At 42.2% G+C, this 17,278-nt stretch overlaps 1 protein-coding gene and 1 long non-coding RNA gene across 8 annotated transcripts; one reads left to right on the top strand and one right to left on the bottom strand.

Moving 5' to 3' along the window:
- Positions 1-475: 475 nt before the first annotated feature.
- Positions 476-7,073, bottom strand: LOC116784268. 5 transcript variants are annotated; one of them, XR_004356009.1, is made up of 5 exons: positions 5,918-7,073; positions 3,337-3,595; positions 2,435-2,546; positions 1,961-2,029; positions 476-1,268 (listed from the first exon to the last, which is right to left on the bottom strand). It is a non-coding gene; the product is annotated as an uncharacterized LOC116784268 (long non-coding RNA). The 5 variants fall into 5 exon arrangements; XR_004356011.1 differs by having other exon boundaries at positions 476-604; XR_004356008.1 differs by having other exon boundaries at positions 1,961-2,546.
- Positions 726-15,332, top strand: ENPP4 (ectonucleotide pyrophosphatase/phosphodiesterase 4). 3 transcript variants are annotated; one of them, XM_032682692.1, is made up of 5 exons: positions 726-731; positions 1,422-1,423; positions 9,664-10,496; positions 11,407-11,577; positions 14,104-15,332. In XM_032682692.1, exons 3-5 carry the CDS (start codon positions 9,680-9,682, stop codon positions 14,466-14,468), a joined length of 1,353 nt encoding a protein of 450 aa, XP_032538583.1. In that variant the 5' UTR covers positions 726-731; positions 1,422-1,423; positions 9,664-9,679; the 3' UTR covers positions 14,469-15,332. The 3 variants fall into 3 exon arrangements, with proteins under 3 accessions (XP_032538583.1, XP_032538581.1, XP_032538584.1); XM_032682690.1 differs by lacking the exons at positions 726-731; positions 1,422-1,423 and adding an exon at positions 7,786-7,914 and having other exon boundaries at positions 9,650-10,496; XM_032682693.1 differs by lacking the exons at positions 726-731; positions 1,422-1,423 and adding an exon at positions 7,791-7,929 and having other exon boundaries at positions 9,650-10,496.
- Positions 15,333-17,278: the final 1,946 nt, after the last annotated feature.

Genomic DNA, 17,278 nt, shown 5'->3' with positions numbered 1-17,278 from the left:
GCACAAGATGCAGGTAAGTATCAGAGAACAGTGAGATCTCTTAATCATGGATACATTTCTGGCCTGATGTAACTCAAGAACTTCAAGGATATCTTGAAGGTCTAATTTCAAGTATTCCTACCCACAAATTCCTGCCTGGCACAAGTGGTCCATCAGCAAACAGGACAAAGCACATCTACTTTTTACATTTTGTGTATGTAACTCTGACACAATTCTTCACATGGAAATCCTAAATCAGAGATTCTGAAATGTGGTGTGTAATCTGTATGGTAAAATTCTTGCATTCAAGACCAGGCTAGAGATAAGACTGATTTAAAATCAAGAGCCTAAATCACTAAAGTTCAAGAAACTTGGGAAAACCAATAAGCCAGCCAACTAAATAACTTCACTTTTTCAATGAATATTTTTTACATTTTTAAGAAAACACTCGGATTTCTTCATTTTTTGTAGAAAGACAAACATATTTCTCCCTGTGGCTGTTCAACTTGCTCTGAGCATGACCTTGATCAGCAACTCCCACTGATCTTCAACCTCTTTTTACTTGCAGGATTAAATACGCTGGGATCATAAAAACTCACTCCTTAGTAACTCTGCTGGTAAATAGCTTGAGGACGAAAAGAGAACACAGAAATATTCATGGCACTAAACAAAGTTGTATTAAATTAAACTACTGAATTTTTTTCCCCTTCACGAAGATGACATTTGCAGGACGCAGCAGCACCTGCTGGAGGGTTTAAAATATCACAAGTAAACCAAGGAATAAGAGTGTAACATGAGTATTATTTAAAAATAAATAAATACAGTTGATGTGGATTTCTTTATCGTGAATTACCCAAGTCCTTCTTTCCTCTGCCCCACTCCAAGAGCAAAAAAAAGAGATATCAGCCAGCTCCAAGATCCCGATGTCACTTTTGTGACAGAGTGATAAGGCCCCAGGGGAAACCTGACCACACTTAAGAATTTACCCAGATGAAAATCAGGTGCATTTCACATCACATTACATGAACCCTCCGCTGGTTTACAGCCCTTACTTTTCATTTTCAGGGAAGACAGAACAGTTTTTGCATTACAATTCAAAAGTTATGGGATAACAAACAAGATCCAAGTTGAGGCTCCCACACCATGACCTGGGACAGTGTGTCCTGACCTGCTCCCCTGTGTCCAGTGCTGCTCCCTCCCTATTCCCCAGCCAAAAATGCTCTGCTCCAGCAAAGGAACTGAACAGAGGTGCTGTGTGCACGTGTGCCCAGTAAAATGGGACTTCTGTCCTGCACAGAAGTGAGAGAGAAGAAGTGGTATGAGGCAGGAGGGCAGAAAAAGATCTCGGCATAACTAAACAAAGCAGAGATCACCAATTTCATCCATTCCCTAAATTCCTCTGCTCCCAAATCGAGAAGGCATTGACTTAATGTGGAAGTTAGTAATAGCAACACTTCATGGTGTTAGTTCTGCAATCCAGGTTGTGTCACGGAGCAGTGTCTGTACCATCCAGTCCCACATGAGCCATTGGTAACACTGGTTACTGGCTTTGCAGAAACATGAGGAACCACAAAAACCATAAGCAGCAAAATTCATACAGGGACAAAGAACATGAACAACAGAACTCCTCGTTTTCAAGGTTTATTTTTTACTTTATGACTGAATTTCCATTTTTACTCTAACCTTTATCTTTTTAAAGCAAGACATACCAGAGTTGACATGACTACAACTCCAGTTAGCATACATAAGACACAAGTTACAGTTCTGTTAGTGTCCAGTACCTCGAGTAAGCAAATCACTGATTCTTTCTACAGTCCAATGGACAGCAATGGGTACCTCAAAGTATGTAATAAAAAGAGATGGAAATAATTACATCCAAAGGAAATTAAGTATACTCTGGAGAATATTATTACTGCAAAACCCAGCGAACAGTGGTCCCTAAAACAGATATATCTGTTTAGACAGCAAAGTTGGGACTCACCTACATTTAGAAGCCCACAAATGGACATCAAAACTCACACTAGGAATGTAGACAACTGCCAGGTTCACTCTGCAGAGAAACACAGAGATCAGTTCAGCAGCTCGAACACACACAGACATTTATTGGTATTTAAGTTGTTCACTTAGACAACTTGATTTTATTTGAAGGACAGCAGATACAATAAGGGCCCTGGCACATTGAGAACAGCATATTAAAATCAGACCACTGAAACCTTATCTGTTCATCCTGTCACCCTGACAGAAATCAGCATCCCCACCTTGGACTTATTTTAAAACGACAAGCAGAAGAAATTCCTGCATTGCTAAACTCAGTTAGCCCTCGCCTCCAGAGTGGAAGAGAAGGGTGGAAAGAAGGAAAAGTAACAAGAATGTCAGACCCCTAAAGCTCAGAGACTAATAATTTGAGGTAAAAAGCCACATGACACTATTTAATACAGATTCTTAAGCCTTTTACCTGGGTAGACCTTTATTAAAGCAAATAACTTGAATGTCTTCTAGACATTCCACAATACTGGAAAGTTCAGCTCATCCATCAGTGACACAAGTAGCTTCAGTAGTTCACAGCCCTGTTTAGAAATAGCAACATGTTTCTATTGGAATTTCTCAGATCATTTCCAGTTGCTATGATTTTAGTGCTTTAGTTAAAAGAGTCCCTCAGTTTTATTCGTCCTCCATGAAGATACTTGCACACTTTAAGCAAAGAGCCCGTAAATCTTTCTCCATAACCTAAACAAATTGGGGTCCTTCATTTGCTTGCTCTAAAGCGTCTTTTTCCAGCCAGAAGAGATGCAAAAAAAAAAATCGAATAGTTAAAACACTCAGAGTTCTTGGAAACAGCCGAGCCTGAAACCGAATGATGGTCAACAAATTTTACCCTCCCTCAGAAACTGAGGGATCTTGGCGTTCTGTAGGATCGGGCCCTTCAATTTCACATGAGGGCACTCAATGCAAAAATCATGAATGTTCCTGGCCATTCAGGATGGTTTTACAAAAAACCCCAACTTTTTTTCTTTGTAAAGCTCAAAAATTGCCAAAGCTTTGCCACATGTAGTTCAAGGACTACATTATCGAAACTACACTGTCGGCTCTGGGAGACAGACTGGTCATAGTTTACAGATTTACTGCAAGGGGCTGGCAATAAAATCACACCACTTTGTTTTCACTCCAGGCTGCACTCAATACCTGGATGAAATCAACTACAAACAAACTTCCTTGCATCATTTCCAGCCTCAGCTTTTACTTGTTTTGTTAGCACCACCTCATCTCTCCGCAGTTCATCAACAGTAATGCTTTATTCACTGACAATGTTGCACACTAAGCAGCATGAGAATAATACCTTTATCCCACATTTTATACCTTTATTTGTATTCTATTTGTGACGTAGCAAGGAAAACAAAACACACAGAAGAACCATTTCAGAAGAAAGTGGTTTGGTAGATGTTGGTCATGACACCGTTTCACACAGGAGTCAGCACATCCTTAAAGCAGGACTCCAGAAATCCATTTGTGGCTCAGCTAACACTGACCTGGATTCTGCTTGAGGGGCTGGTTCACGAATCCAGGACCCCACTGTAGTGGGTGATTCACCTTCACCCAGATTTTCCTTTGCTGCTGACTGCATAAAAGACACATTTAAAGCAAACACATCTGTGAATTTGACTCTCTAAGACAGACACTTCTCCACTAGACAAACAATAGAAAACTACTTTGCACAGGACACGCAAATCTCATATTATCGACAGCTTTTGGTTGTTAAAAATACCAGCAGTCATTGCCAACAGACATTTGAAAACCTGCTGTACCTGCTGCAGGGCCTAAACAATTATTCCCAACTGGGATGTTTCACAGCCCTTTATTTGTGGTCTTCCAGTTCCTTTTATAAAACTTTACTTGGTTTGGTCTCCAACCCCATAGTTGGAAACTCCATTAGAATACCTGAGAGCCTATGCAATACTTTTTATTTGTCCAAGTGCTCCAAGCAAAACATTTTTGTTCACCTTTAAAATCTGGCATCATTTCAACACCCTTGTTTATCTCTGAAACCAACCCTTGAAAAGCCCAGCAACCCAGCTTCAAGCCTGTTAGCAGTGGAGGCTCTGGTAACCAAAATAAAGAAGGCAGAGGCACCAGAGTCCCGTGTATCAGCCTGTCATGCAGCCCTAGGGATCTCCTTCCACACAGTTTGAGAAACGGCAAGGTTAAGAGCCCTCTTTGGTTTATAGCCTCCATACACAAGCAATGCTTTGGATTAAACAGGCACTAAAAGCTTACTGTCTAATAAAGTTTAACAGCTGTAAGTCACCCAGCCCTTTTATGGTCTCATAAACCTCTATTTTTTTTATCTCAATTATATAAAGATGCACCAAAACATGCTAAATGACAGATTACAAAACCACTGAGCAAAAATGGTCACAGAGATTTCTGTCACATGGATAAAATTGAGAACGAAATTGGAAATACAGGAAATATTTCTTGTTCGATGTTAAGTAGTGAAAATGCCCTGCTTTTTCTTAAGAAACCACTTAAGACAAGTATCTGAACTATTTACATGCAACATCAAGTTTTCATAGAGTCATAGAATTACAGAATGGTTTGGGTTGAAAGGGACCTTAAAGATCATTCTGTTCCAATCCCCCTGCCATGGGCATGGACACTTCCCACTAGACCAGGTTGCTCAGAGCCCCATTCCACCTGGCCTTGAACACTTCCAGGGATGGGACAGCCACAGCTTCTCTGGGCAACCTGTGCCAGTGCCTCACCAATCTCACAGTAAAGAATTTTTTCATAATTCCTAATCTAAACCTACTCTCAATATGAAGCCATTCTCCCTTGTCCTGTTGCTACATGGTTTTGTAAGTAGTGTCTTTCCACCTTTCTTGTAGGCTCCCTTCAGGTACTTGAAGGCTGCAACTAGGTCACCACAAAGCCTTTTCTTTTCCAGGCTGACAATCCCAATTAAATTAATACAAATTTAAACCCAATTTTAATTCATTCAAATAAATTTGGAGTTGCTTCCCCTTCACAACACTGCCAACAGGAGGGTGTAGTTTTCCATCTAGAAATGAAATGCTTTATTAAACCTACCAAACACAGAGAATATTTTGAGTTTGCCTATGCTTTACTTCCTGGCATTTACTAAATTCCACTGACACAAACAAATGCATGCAATGGTTTTCGAGCTGCATGTGCTCAGTTATACTCCAGCAAAAAATCTGTACAGCTTCTGGCAGCATTTAGGATGGTCTAATGCTTAGACCTGCAGGCAATTCTATACAATATAGAAAGAGATCAAGGTGATGAAAGACAAACATCTTGGTAGTTCCCAGTTTTACTTCTTTTAATATAAGTATACACATAACTCACCTATTTCTTGTAGGCAAACACTGTAAATGGAACCAAGAGTTGTATTACATGATTAGATACATACTGGCTAGCCCAGTTCAGAGTCCAGAGTTGGTATGTTGTGCTGCCTGCATGATGTGTCAAATTGGACACATCACATTAGGCTGGGCTCATGAATATGTGAATTCTGCAAATAAGTTTCAAAGCATTTGAGCAGGTGTAAACAAGAGATTACTCACGCCTTCTGGACTGAATAGTTGAGTATGTTGCCAAGCTAGGTTGGCAAAAGAGCCTTGATGCTTAAAATTTGTCTGAATCTGTGCATGAAGTTTGTAACAAGAACTCAATCGTAACTTGATGAAATTGGCTTAAAGATTGCACCTGTTATGAATTCCCTTGAGCTCTACTTCACTCTGTGTAATAAATATTTTTAAGGCAATGCAACAAAGTAATTCATAAAGAACACATCTCTCCTGTCACGTGCACATGCAGAAAGCTGAATTAGTGTAACAAAAAGGGAAAAAAACCCCAAAGACCTTGACTTGAACCTGACACATAACAAGTGAATAGCTGCAAGAAGTCTTATCTCGCTCACCTGGAGTTGTTTTTTTCCTTCTTTCACACTCTTGTGCTTTGCCACACCTCCTACATTCCATAAATCAAGGTGAATCAGAGGCGCGTCACTTTATTCAGCCTATTGTACCACATCTTTAGAGTCACTTCACAGCTCGAACAGGCAGGTAGCACAACCTGCCTAACTCATACATATGTGAAATCCATTAGAGAGAAACAAGCTGAAGTCTATGTGGTATTCAGAATAAACATGTCAGCAGGATAAACAGAATGAAATTCAGATCTACTTCAGTCAATCATGAAGCTATAGGCATGTAGTTTTCTCAGTTTTTAGGATGAAGTTTAAAATAGAGTGATTATTTGTGCTCTGTGCTATTAAAGGATGTTTTACATAGAGCTGATCTCATTGTTACTCAAAACCAGCAACTTAACAGGTTCTGCAGAATTACTAATCCATCCTCATAATAAAAAGGAAAACCATGGGAATGTAAATTATTTGCCTTAATTTATGAAGCAAACTTACACCAGGAACCAAAAGAGACCTCAACCCATTGTAACCACACACTGCTTTTCCAGAAGCTGCGGTGGCACTCGAAGTACATTCAACAACACATTCACCATTTCCTGCCTGAATTCTGAGTTTTAGGGTAAACCAGTTTTTTCACAAGAGGCCACAAAAAGGTCATATGTGTGTAAGAATATGAACAGGCAACTTTCAGAGCTGTGTGACCAAAAGGGAGACAGTGTCACGGAGAGGACATGCTGACAATCACCACTGCCTCACAAAGGTGACAGCCTGGGGCTGCTGGGACACGTGGAAAAGAGGCGGAAGGCAGGTTATAGGTGTGCTGGGAAAACACGGAAACTCCCAGGGCCACGTCCCATCACCTCCTCGCCTCGCCCCACAGTGTCCTTCAGCCATGGGGCAGCCAGGAAACACCCTGTACCCCCAGTGATCCTCACCCCAGCCCGTACAACATGCTCCTCATAAAACCTCGAGCTCCCCTGCAACGTATCACATCTCCCAGCTTGTGACAGCTGCATTCCATAGCCCTGCTCCGCTCCTGTCATCCTGGGTTGTATCAGGAATAGCGTGACCAGCAGGACTAGGGAAGTGATTGTCCCCCTGGGCACTGGTGAGGCACCTCGAATGCTGTGTTCAGTTCTGGGCCCCTCAATTCAGGAAGGACATTGAGGTCCTGGAGCATGTCCACACAAGGGCAATGGAGCTGGGGAAGGGACTGGAGCACAAGTGTGAGGAACAGCTGAGGGAGTTGAGGGTGCTCAGGGGGACCCTCTCGTTCTCAACTCCCTGAAAGGAGGATGTAGCCAGGTGCGAGTCAGTCTCTTTTCCCAAGTAACAAGCAACAGGATAAGAGGAAAGAGCCTCAAGTTTTTCCAGGGGAGGTTTAGATTGGATATTAGGAAAAATTTTCTTCACAAAAACGGTCGTCAAGCATTGGAACGGGCTGCCCAGGGAGGTGGCGGAGTCACTATCACTGGAGGTGTTTATGGGAAGACTAGACGTTGCACTTAGTGCCATGGTGTAGTTGACAGGGTGCTGACCAGTCAATAGTTGGACTAGATTATCTCAGACGCCTTTTCCAACCGAATTAATTCAGCGAAACTGGAAATCCCCCCTTGCCTCCCATGTCTCCCCCCCCCCCGCCGTGACCCCCCCGCCGTGACCCCCCTCGGCGCCCGTCCCTCACTTCCCGCTCCCCCACCCGCCGTGCCTCCCCGCGCCCCGCCCACCGCGCCGGAGCCAATCGGATCTCCCGCCAGCGGGTCCGCAGCCAATCGCAGTGAGCGGAGGCCGCGCGCACTGACGAGCTCCCGCACCCCCCCAAGGGCCACCAGTGGCGGTTGGGGCCACGGGCGCGGCGGGTGCGCAGGCGCTCGGCCCCCCCCCCCCCCCCCTCTTACCTCCCTCCGTCCCGCTCCGCCTCAGCCGCCCCGGTCACCTCCGGCGCCACCTCCCCGTATCCGGCCCGAGCGGAGCCGGAGTGGGACGTCACGGTGGGGACCGGGCGGGTACGGGGGTGTCCCGCGTCGGGAGGCTGTGGGGACGGTGAGCCCGGTCGGAGCGCAGTCGCGGGTGTGGGGGGAACCGTCCCAGAGTGCCCGTCGGGTCGGCGGTGCCGGGTGCCTGCGCTCCGCCGGCGGGACAGCTCCGTCCTGACCGAGCTGCGCAACTCCCCAACGCGGCCGGGAGGTGCGGGGGCTCGGGAGCAGGTGGCACTGGTGCTGGCGGCGTTCCACAGCTGGGTTGTGGTGCTGGTTCTGCCTGGGGTAGAGTTAATTTTTAGTTAAACCGCGACGGTTTTGTATTAAAAAAAACCGCAAGTGCTGAGCAGCTTTGGTGCATTTCGAAGCGAACGCTGTGTTTTTGCGTTTTAGTGCGCTATGGAAAACTCTGGTTCTGCTTTTTAAAGCACCTGACAACATCAAACGGCTGATTCGCTGCTTCGTTGCTATTTTCTTGTCTCCTTTTTATTTTTTTGTTTGAAGGGGCTCCGTGCTCCAAGTCCTCTGTACTAGCAGGTGCCTTAATGCTGGTTTTGCCAATCATTTCTTCAAACTTCTGTATCTTTTAAAGAAATTTTAACTGTTGGAGGCAGGAGGAATGATTTCCCGTGCTTTGAATCCCCCTCACGGCTAAAGCTATAGCTACCATTAAAGCTCCTTACCCCTTTAAAATACTACAATTGCGGTTTTAAGGAGTTTGAAGGAAAAAGCGTTACTACAAGCTGGGAAAACAGCTGCTGCTCCTTTAATCACCCACTTTGTGCAAATGAGATAAAGGAGACACTTGCTGGAGCAAGTGGGGCTTTTCTCAAGAAATAAATACACTAACAGCATTGCAGAAGGTTTTTTGAAACCTGGAGCTTCCTCTTTCTTAAAGACTGACAGAATCATTCTGGACCTTCCTGAACAGTGCTCCAGGCACACATAATAATTTTAGGGGGGAAAAAAGCTTACTAATCATACATTGCATTCATAATAGTCATGAATTCCTTGGTGAGAAATACTTGTCTCACAGCTAAGGTTACTGATGATTTTTTAAATTTTTTTAAGAGAGAAAAATATGATACATAAAAACCAGGTTTAAATACTGTTATGGTAGGTGTACAGGAGCTTAGAAGGAAAGGAGTAGAAGTTAATCCTGGCAGTTCTGTGTATAGAATAAGCATTGACTTAATAGGAATGTTGAAAGGCTCAGAAGTCTTCCAGCAGCTTGAGATGGTGGAAACTGTAAAAGGAAAGGCAGGATGAAAAAGAGAAGTTATAATTACAGTAGGAAACAGAATTCTGGTCTGAGCAGGGATGTGTAATAAGAATTTAGAGCTGCAGAGGACTCTTAAACGTGGAGCTGGAATTGTTCAGGAGCATGTGGCTTGAACATGAGGAAAAATACTGATTGTCTGTCTTGGGATGTAGAATTGTAATAAGACACACAGAACAATGGAATAACTGCTCAAAAGAGAAAACAGTTCTTCAAAACTAAATGAAACTAAATGTCATTTAGTCTGTAACGAAAAAAATCTTATTGCTCATTTGTTTTACTATATGAAAAACTATGACAGTGTGAGAAAGCTCTGAAGTCTGTAGGAAAATCCATGGTTGACTTGAGTGGTTGTTTAGACTGATTATTTTGGAGTTACCCTCTACAAGGAAGATGTACATAATGTATGGCTAGTTTAACTGGTTCCAGTACAAGTATTTTGGTTACATGCCTTTTTAAATTTTTCAGGTGCATCTGATTACCTTTGAAGCCTCAACAATGAGCTCAATGTTAATGTTACTTTTTGCTGGAATACTTGCCTGTTGTGCTTGCTCAGCTGGTGATTCCAGGTTACTCCTCGTGTCCTTCGATGGCTTCAGGGCTGATTACTTGGAAACCTATAAGCTTCCTCATCTTCAGGAGTTCATTGAGGATGGCGTGCTTGTAAAACAAGTCATGAATTCTTTTATCACCAAAACTTTCCCAAACCATTACACCATAGTAACGGGTTTATACGAGGAAAGCCATGGCATTGTTGCTAATGACATGTATGATGCAGATGCCCAGAAAAAGTTTTCCCAGTTCAATGATTCAGATCCCTTCTGGTGGGATGAGGCAGTTCCAATTTGGGTAACAAATCAACAGCAGGGAAAGGGAGCAAGTGCTGCTGCCATGTGGCCTGGTACCGATGTAAAAATTAATGATACGACCCCTCAGTTCTTTATGAAGTACAACTTCTCAGTGAAGTTTGAGGAGAGAGTGGAGAAGGTTGTTGCATGGCTCAACAGCTCCAACCCAGTGGTCACTTTTGCTGTGTTATACTGGGAAGAACCGGATGCAAGTGGGCACAAGTATGGCCCAGACGACACCCAGAACATGCGCACAGTGTTGGAAGAAGTGGATAAACGGATTGGTTTCCTTATGAGTAAACTGAAGGCATCAGGTTTGTGGGACACTATTAATATCATCATAACAAGTGATCATGGAATGGCCTCCTGCTCTGAAAAGAAGCTGATTATCCTGGACGACTGCATTGGGCGCAACAACTACACTCTGATAGACAAGACTCCGGTTGCTGCGGTGCTGCCAAGGCAGAGTATGTTTTGTTTGGCTGTTTAAGTCACACACTGAGAATTAAATCTTGTTTGTCTTACCTCTGAAAAGTAGGCACTATGGTAGACTGTTCACATCTTTTGCAAAACCAGTGGAGTTCGTATTGCAGCACTTGGGCATTATGAATAAGATAAAAGATGTTGGTTTATTTAGAAATCACTTTGTTTTGGTAATCGGTGGGCCAGTGAGAGTTTCTTGTCAAATTACTATGGGTTATCATCATAAGGATGATCCTGGTACATCTAGTTGAGAAATTAGATAGGCACACCTGCTCTCTTGTTGCTCACTTAGTCTATGCAGTTGTAATTCAAGGTGAGCATGAAATAAACCCACATGTTAAGTCAGAATAAAAAAATATGTAAATTTCAAAGTGAAAATCTAAACCCAACTTTGATCATTTTCACAGTTCTGTTTCTGAGAGTGCAGGTTTCATGCTGCAAATTCAATATCTCGGAGTAGTTCCCAACAGGCATGTCTTAAATCAGGACTCTGCTGGCCTCAGTTTCCGTAGCTGTGGCCAGACTAATGAACAAAGTGATTCATACAGTAAAAAAAAAAAAATATTTACTGCGTTGGATAAGATATTGACTACTAGGAGGGGTGATTGTTTTCTCTTGATTTCTCTGCTTGAATATTGCCATGCCAGCCCAAAGGGTAAGTTGAAATATAGGACCAAAGCCACAGCTGTGATGTGTCTGATTTAAAATGAAAGCAGATAGTAAAATCCACCCTAACATATGTTGCTCTCGTGAGGGACATGAAAAAATCGTTTTCTATGTGTCTTTTAAAATATTATTGTTTTGAAATAATGGATCTTAGGTTTAATGACAGATGATTGTAATAAACAGGAGTTAATGTCCAGGTGTTTCACATGCAGTTTCTTTTCTTGGCAGACAAAGAAGATGTGTATAACTTACTGAAAAATTGCAACAGTCACATGAAAGCATATCTCAAAGAAGAAATTCCAGACAGATTTCATTATAGTCATAACAAGAGAATCCAACCCATAATTCTGGTTGCAGACGAAGGCTGGACAATTGTACAGAACGAGTCACTTTCCAAGTGTAAGTGTGTTTTCCTCTTTGGTGCTCTCTGTGGTTTATGTTGGTAAACTGACTTGTTTCTATTCCAGCCAGCTGCAGGATGATTCTCCTTTAGCAAGTGGAGTTCTGGCACTGTGCACATTTAGGAACAGCTCAGTGTCTTCTAGAACATTCTCAGCCTGAGCCTGGAGTGTTATAAGAGATGGGGATATTCTCTTGGCTGAAGCACTTTGTCACGTTCAATTTAACTCGTAAAACTGTACTTCACACTATTATCTTAGGCAGGTTAGTTTGTCTCAAGCTTTCCCTAGTGTAGTTTAACTTTTCATTGTATATAAGATACATATATATAGGGGTGCATAAATTGAGGCATGCAAGATGCATGTTGCAGTAATGTTGCAGTACATGTACTAGGAAACAAAAATGAATGGCAGGAAGTACAAAAAACAATAGGAACACAACAATAATGGTCAAAGAAGCCAGAGTTCTTCCTGTTGGGGGCATCAGATAGCATGTTTGAAAGACAAATCCCAAAACAGGTGTTACTTCTCAGTGCACTGCTAAGCTCTGTACTTTCTTCCTGCTGGATGCTTCCTGATGAAAGTCAAATTACATATATATCTATATGTGTGTGTGTGTGTATATGTATGTATTTTTCCAGGTGTTCCACATGCAGGGTTGGTTTTTTTAGCAGGCAAGGGGCATATACAATTTACTGAAAAAAATCCAACAATCACATGAAAGTATATCTCAAAGAAGAAATTCCGTATAGATTTCATCATTGTAATAATGAGATAATTCAGCCTGTAATTCTGTTGTAGATGAAGGCTCTGTGTGTGTATGTGTACAGATATATATATGTGTATACATGTGTTCACAAAGGGATTCGACAGACTCTTGGAAGAAAAATCCATTAATAGAAATTAATTACAAAGGTACCAGCTTCCAGGAAGTTTCTGAGCAGCCAACAGCTCGGGGCTGGCTGATATCTCTGTGTCAGGGATATCCCTGCTGGATACTCCCCAGACTCCCTGTATGACTGCTGTCAGAGACAGGGTGCTGGGTGGTGGAAACTCCAGTTTTCATCCAGTTTGGCTGTTCTTTCTGTCTGCCCTTTGCACATTTAAGTTCAGGTGTTCTCATTATTTGTCCAAAAGTACTGATTTTAATGCAAGATGTGTTTACATTTAAATTTCCCCACAGGTTTGCTACAATTATCTTCAAATTGACAATATATAGCACAGGTGTTCTCTATTAGAGGTCTCTTGTTTCTGGTTAGATTCAATTTCATGTACCTAAATATATATACTTAATAATTGTATATTTATAAGGAACAGCATTGTATTAGCTGAAGTGAATCCCTTTTCAAATCAATTTTGTTAGCCAGGGCTTCCCAGAATTAGGCAGGGGGAGGTTTTAGCCTAAAAGCCTGTTTAAGGGTTATTGTCTTCATGGACAAAAGTGAATGCCACGTGTACCAATACTTCATACCAGAATCCAACTTCAGAGTGAAAGACTGGGAACCTCATTGGAGAGGGGACTTAAAAGAGCTCTGCTCAAAGCAATCGAGTAGCAAAAGAGGGAAAAAAAATCAAGAAACATAGTACTGTGTTAAACAAGATGTGGTGCAGTAATACCTCTGTGGTAACAAACAGAATGGTAGAAAACATTAAAAAGGACTAGTGGAAGTTCACTTAAGTGGTGTGACCTAATCAGTCAGAATCTGGACATTTTGCATCAGAAACTTCAGTGAAGCACCCAAGGAGACAGTTCTCAGAGTGACTGTCAGTTGTTACTAAGAAATAGACTCATGCAGTCACTCACGTACTGTGCTGAGTGTGCTGTGAGAAACTTCTGGCATCTTGGACAGGTTTTTTTGGAATGTTGTTAGGAAATTTGACTATGGCTGCTTTTTAGCTCTTTATATTTTATCTTAAAAACCTACTAAATGTCCAAGTACTGCTGACTTTGTAGCCACAAGGGTTTTGTTGTTTGCCTGTCAGAGGCACAGTGATCCTTTGACTGTTTATTTGGTTTTGACTCTTTGTGTGTCCCTTCACCTGAAGTACCTAAGCTGATAAATGGGATTTGAGGGTACTTAATATGTTCAAACCAAACACTATCAAGGGAAGGGTGCTTGGCTTTTAAGAAGTAATTAAAGTGTCTGCTATGCAAGGGAGAGATGACTTTCCAAATATCTGAGAAGTAAAAATTTCCATTCCAGCTACTGACTCATGGTGGAGCGGCAACCTCCTTTTACAGCTTTGGCATGAGGAATGGGAAGGGGAAAAGCTGGAAATGTTAAGGACTGAAAGGAAAAGAGATAATGAGAGGGAGAACCGTAGCTGAAGACTGGTATTGGAAGAGTCTTCTGGGGTTTGGGGAAGGAACTCTGGGTTCCTTCAGTACTTGATCTGACATGCACATTTATGTTCAGCATTAACCTTTGGCTAAAATACACTTTTGGGGGTGGGGGAGAGAGAGGGAGAGGAATACAAGGTGCAGACAGACCCTGTAGTGTTAACTGTTACCTTTTGCTCCCTGCAGTGGGTGACCACGGCTACGACAACGCTCTCCCCAGCATGCACCCATTCCTGGCTGCGCGCGGTCCCGCCTTCCGCCGCGGATACACCCACAGCTCCATCAACAATGTGGACATCTACCCCATGATGTGCCACATCCTGGGGCTGACACCACAGCCCCACAACGGCACTTTGGGAAACACCAAGTGCCTGCTGGCTGACCAGTGGTGCATCAACCTTCCCGAAGCTATTGGGATAGTTATTGGGGTGTTCGTGATCCTGAGTACTTTCACCTGCATCATAGTCATCTCCAAGAACAGAGTCGTTCCGCCACGGCCCTTTGCCCGGCTGCAGTTACAAAGTGATGATGATGAACCTTTAATTGGATAGCACAGAGGGAGCCCAGCCTCACTTGCTACACTGTGATTTCAGGAAAAACAGTTTGAACTTGCACTGGATGGCATTCTGTGATGCACTTTATCTGCGTAAAATACTGTACAGCCAGACCTTGCTGACTCGTTTGTGTGCTGCCTGACTAGTGTCCTGTAAAAATATTTTCAAAACAAAACAGTGGCTTTTCACTGTAAGAGATGCTAACAAAATAAAGATGCTTAGTTTTTCATTCAAGCCTTTGAGCACTTTCAGAATGAAATTCCAGAGTATGACTAGCCAGGATAGACTAAGTGAATTTTAATATTTGTAAATGATAATTGCTTTTTTGTATTAAATTTAAATTAATATTGACTTATTTTAATGTTCTTGTACCTATGTTGGAAAGAAGATCTTTTTTATGAGAGCTAGAAGTTAATTTTGTTTGGAGAGTATGTTCTGGTTTGCCATTTAATTTGGGGATAGAGTGTATAGGGAAGATCCAAGACTTTTGTTTCTACCCTAAGGCAGCAATATGACATGACATTGCTGAGAAAGAAAATGGAAGTCAGTGAGGAAAGAATTGGTGCATATCACTTCTATTTTGAGCAATAAACCATGTGGTTCAGCAGTTACAACACTGGACAGGTGGCTCTGACATTTCTGGGCATGTGTCTGTGGGTGACTTAGATCCACAGTTCCTGCACAGTTCCAGTTGCGCTGCTGCCTTATCTCAAGGATGTCAGTTTAGTCTGAGAATCTTTGAATTACCCAGTTTCATGGGCTGTAGGTGTAAAATTAATGCTTCTAAATCCTGTGGAAAGTTTCTCAGATGTAAACTCTGCTGAAGGTGGTTTTGTAATAAAGGTGGTTCTGCCCTGTGCACCAGCTGATATTTGTCTTTTGGAGGCTGTCATGCTAAAAAGCAACAATTGACAGTTTGATGTGCAGTCATCAAACAAGTCTTCCAAACTCTTATTTTAAACCCTGGAAATTTAAAGGGATAAGTTAACAGACCTTATCTCAAAAAAATAAATATTCTATAGCATTTGAGATGTATAGATGCAAATTTCTGGTGAAGACCAGTGCTAATGGTTCTCCTAGTTGAAACTCTTGATTCCTTGTTAGTGGTCAGGTTGTAACTTGACATTAAAATTTGATGTAGAAAGCCTTCAATGATACCTTATCTTTCAGTGAGGAGAGGATGTGAGGTTAAATTGTTAATGCTAACCCAAAAGAGAACTATGGTTACCGAGTCCTTTTCCTACAAGTTTGATGGTTTTAAAAAATAATTTGATGTGACAGAAGTACATGGTAGTGTGCAATGTCGTTTCTCTTTCGCAAGCTCCAATTCAATGCAGTTTGGTATTGGCCCCAGACTGCCTTTTAGTGATCCAGCAGGCACTTTGGAGGGAAGGGCTGCTTCTAACTGTCCACAGAAAAAAATACACTGGAGTTTTAGAAATGTGTGGAAGCTTTACTACTTTGTGTCTTCCTCTCTGGGTATTCTGTTGTACTGATAAAAAACACAAACCAAAACCTACCTGGTTCTGGTTTCCCCTCCTTCTTAAACTACTAGTTATTACTTACTAGTGCTTTACTCTGGATTAATCTGAACTTGAAAGAGGCTTGGGCCCCTTGAAAAATCTGTTCTGTTACTGACAGGGTACTGGATTTTAACCTGTTGCTATCCTAGAGCAGTAGCTGGACTGAGCACAGAGTCACTTTCTCATCCTGCCTGAAGTTTAAACTAATTAATTACAGTCACCCAGAGGTCGAGTTAATGAGTAACTACAAAGAGAATGTTTTGCAGGGTAGGACCCAGGCTTGGATATGCTGTAAACGGGAGGACACTGAAGAAAGTTGTTTATTAGGTTCTCATAATTCTGCTGATTCAGGCTGGGATCCACAAAAGGCGGTGGAATTATTGGGAGATGCTTTGCATCATCTGTGTTTGGAAAGGCTTGACTAGACTGAATTAATCTTCCCAGCAGACTTGGTCAGATCAAACTGTTCTGTCTCTACATGTAAGTTCTGGTGGGTTTTTTTTCTGGAAGCTAAACCTGATATAGCAGAGTGTTTGCTCCACTCTGTTCTCCCCCTTCTCTGCCCTCCCCACAGCAGTTGTCACACAGCCTGTGATGGATGTGCTCTCAGTTCCTCTGTGCATCCCCCTCACAGGCAGGTGGCAAAGTTACCACCAGGATTTTAATGGCCAGAAATGTAAATGCTGACTGAAGTGCAGTGTGATCTGAAATAGGAGTGTTGTTACAGATGGGGAAATCAAGGTCTAAGTGCATTTCTCCTTCTAGCTCTAGGCAGCCCCTTCTGATGAGAATTGCTACAAGCCACTGAGCTGCTGTGAAACCAGATAGTGAGTGGTTGTATTGAGTGGAAATCCCTAACACCCTCTACTCCTCCTCCCTTAGCATGGAGACTAAACAGTGCTACTCTGGAAAGGGCTTAAAGAGGAAATTTAAGTACTAAGAAATAGGATAAACTGTATTCGAGTTGCATTGCTGATTATTTTCATTTCCAAAGATGTGGTATGGTCTGTAACGGTTCTGAGTATTCTTCCTGGCACAATGGGTTTCAGAGTCACTCTTGTACATCCAGGATTTCACACAGATCATGTACAGATGAAGAGAACCTAGAAAAACACCTCTTTGTCCATAAGACACAAAGTTTCTTTATTTAAAGATGATTATTTTTTTAAATTCTGGCAAAACACTTCAACTGCCTCATTACAGTTTGTGTTCTATTTCTTATGAAAGCTGGTGGCTGATTTTCTTCCCAAGAGCCAATTCAGAATAAGAACAGCAAAGTTGTGG

This window comes from Chiroxiphia lanceolata, chromosome 3 (assembly GCF_009829145.1).
Source record: "Chiroxiphia lanceolata isolate bChiLan1 chromosome 3, bChiLan1.pri, whole genome shotgun sequence".
Classification (NCBI taxonomy): Eukaryota; Metazoa; Chordata; class Aves; order Passeriformes; family Pipridae; genus Chiroxiphia; species Chiroxiphia lanceolata.
Note: the sequence above shows the minus strand (reverse complement) of the source record. Positions and strands in the feature narration are given on the sequence as shown.

What these genes read in the sequence shown, in the direction of transcription:
- ENPP4 (XM_032682692.1), top strand. Translation starts at nt 9,680, where the DNA reads ATGAGCTCAATGTTAATGTTACTTTTTGCTGGAATACTTGCCTGTTGT. An exon ending in TGCGGTGCTGCCAAGGCAGA is followed by an intron (nt 10,497 to 11,406) that starts GTATGTTTTGTT and finishes TTTTCTTGGCAG; the next exon opens with ACAAAGAAGATGTGTATAAC. An exon ending in GAACGAGTCACTTTCCAAGT is followed by an intron (nt 11,578 to 14,103) that starts GTAAGTGTGTTT and finishes TGCTCCCTGCAG; the next exon opens with TGGGTGACCACGGCTACGAC.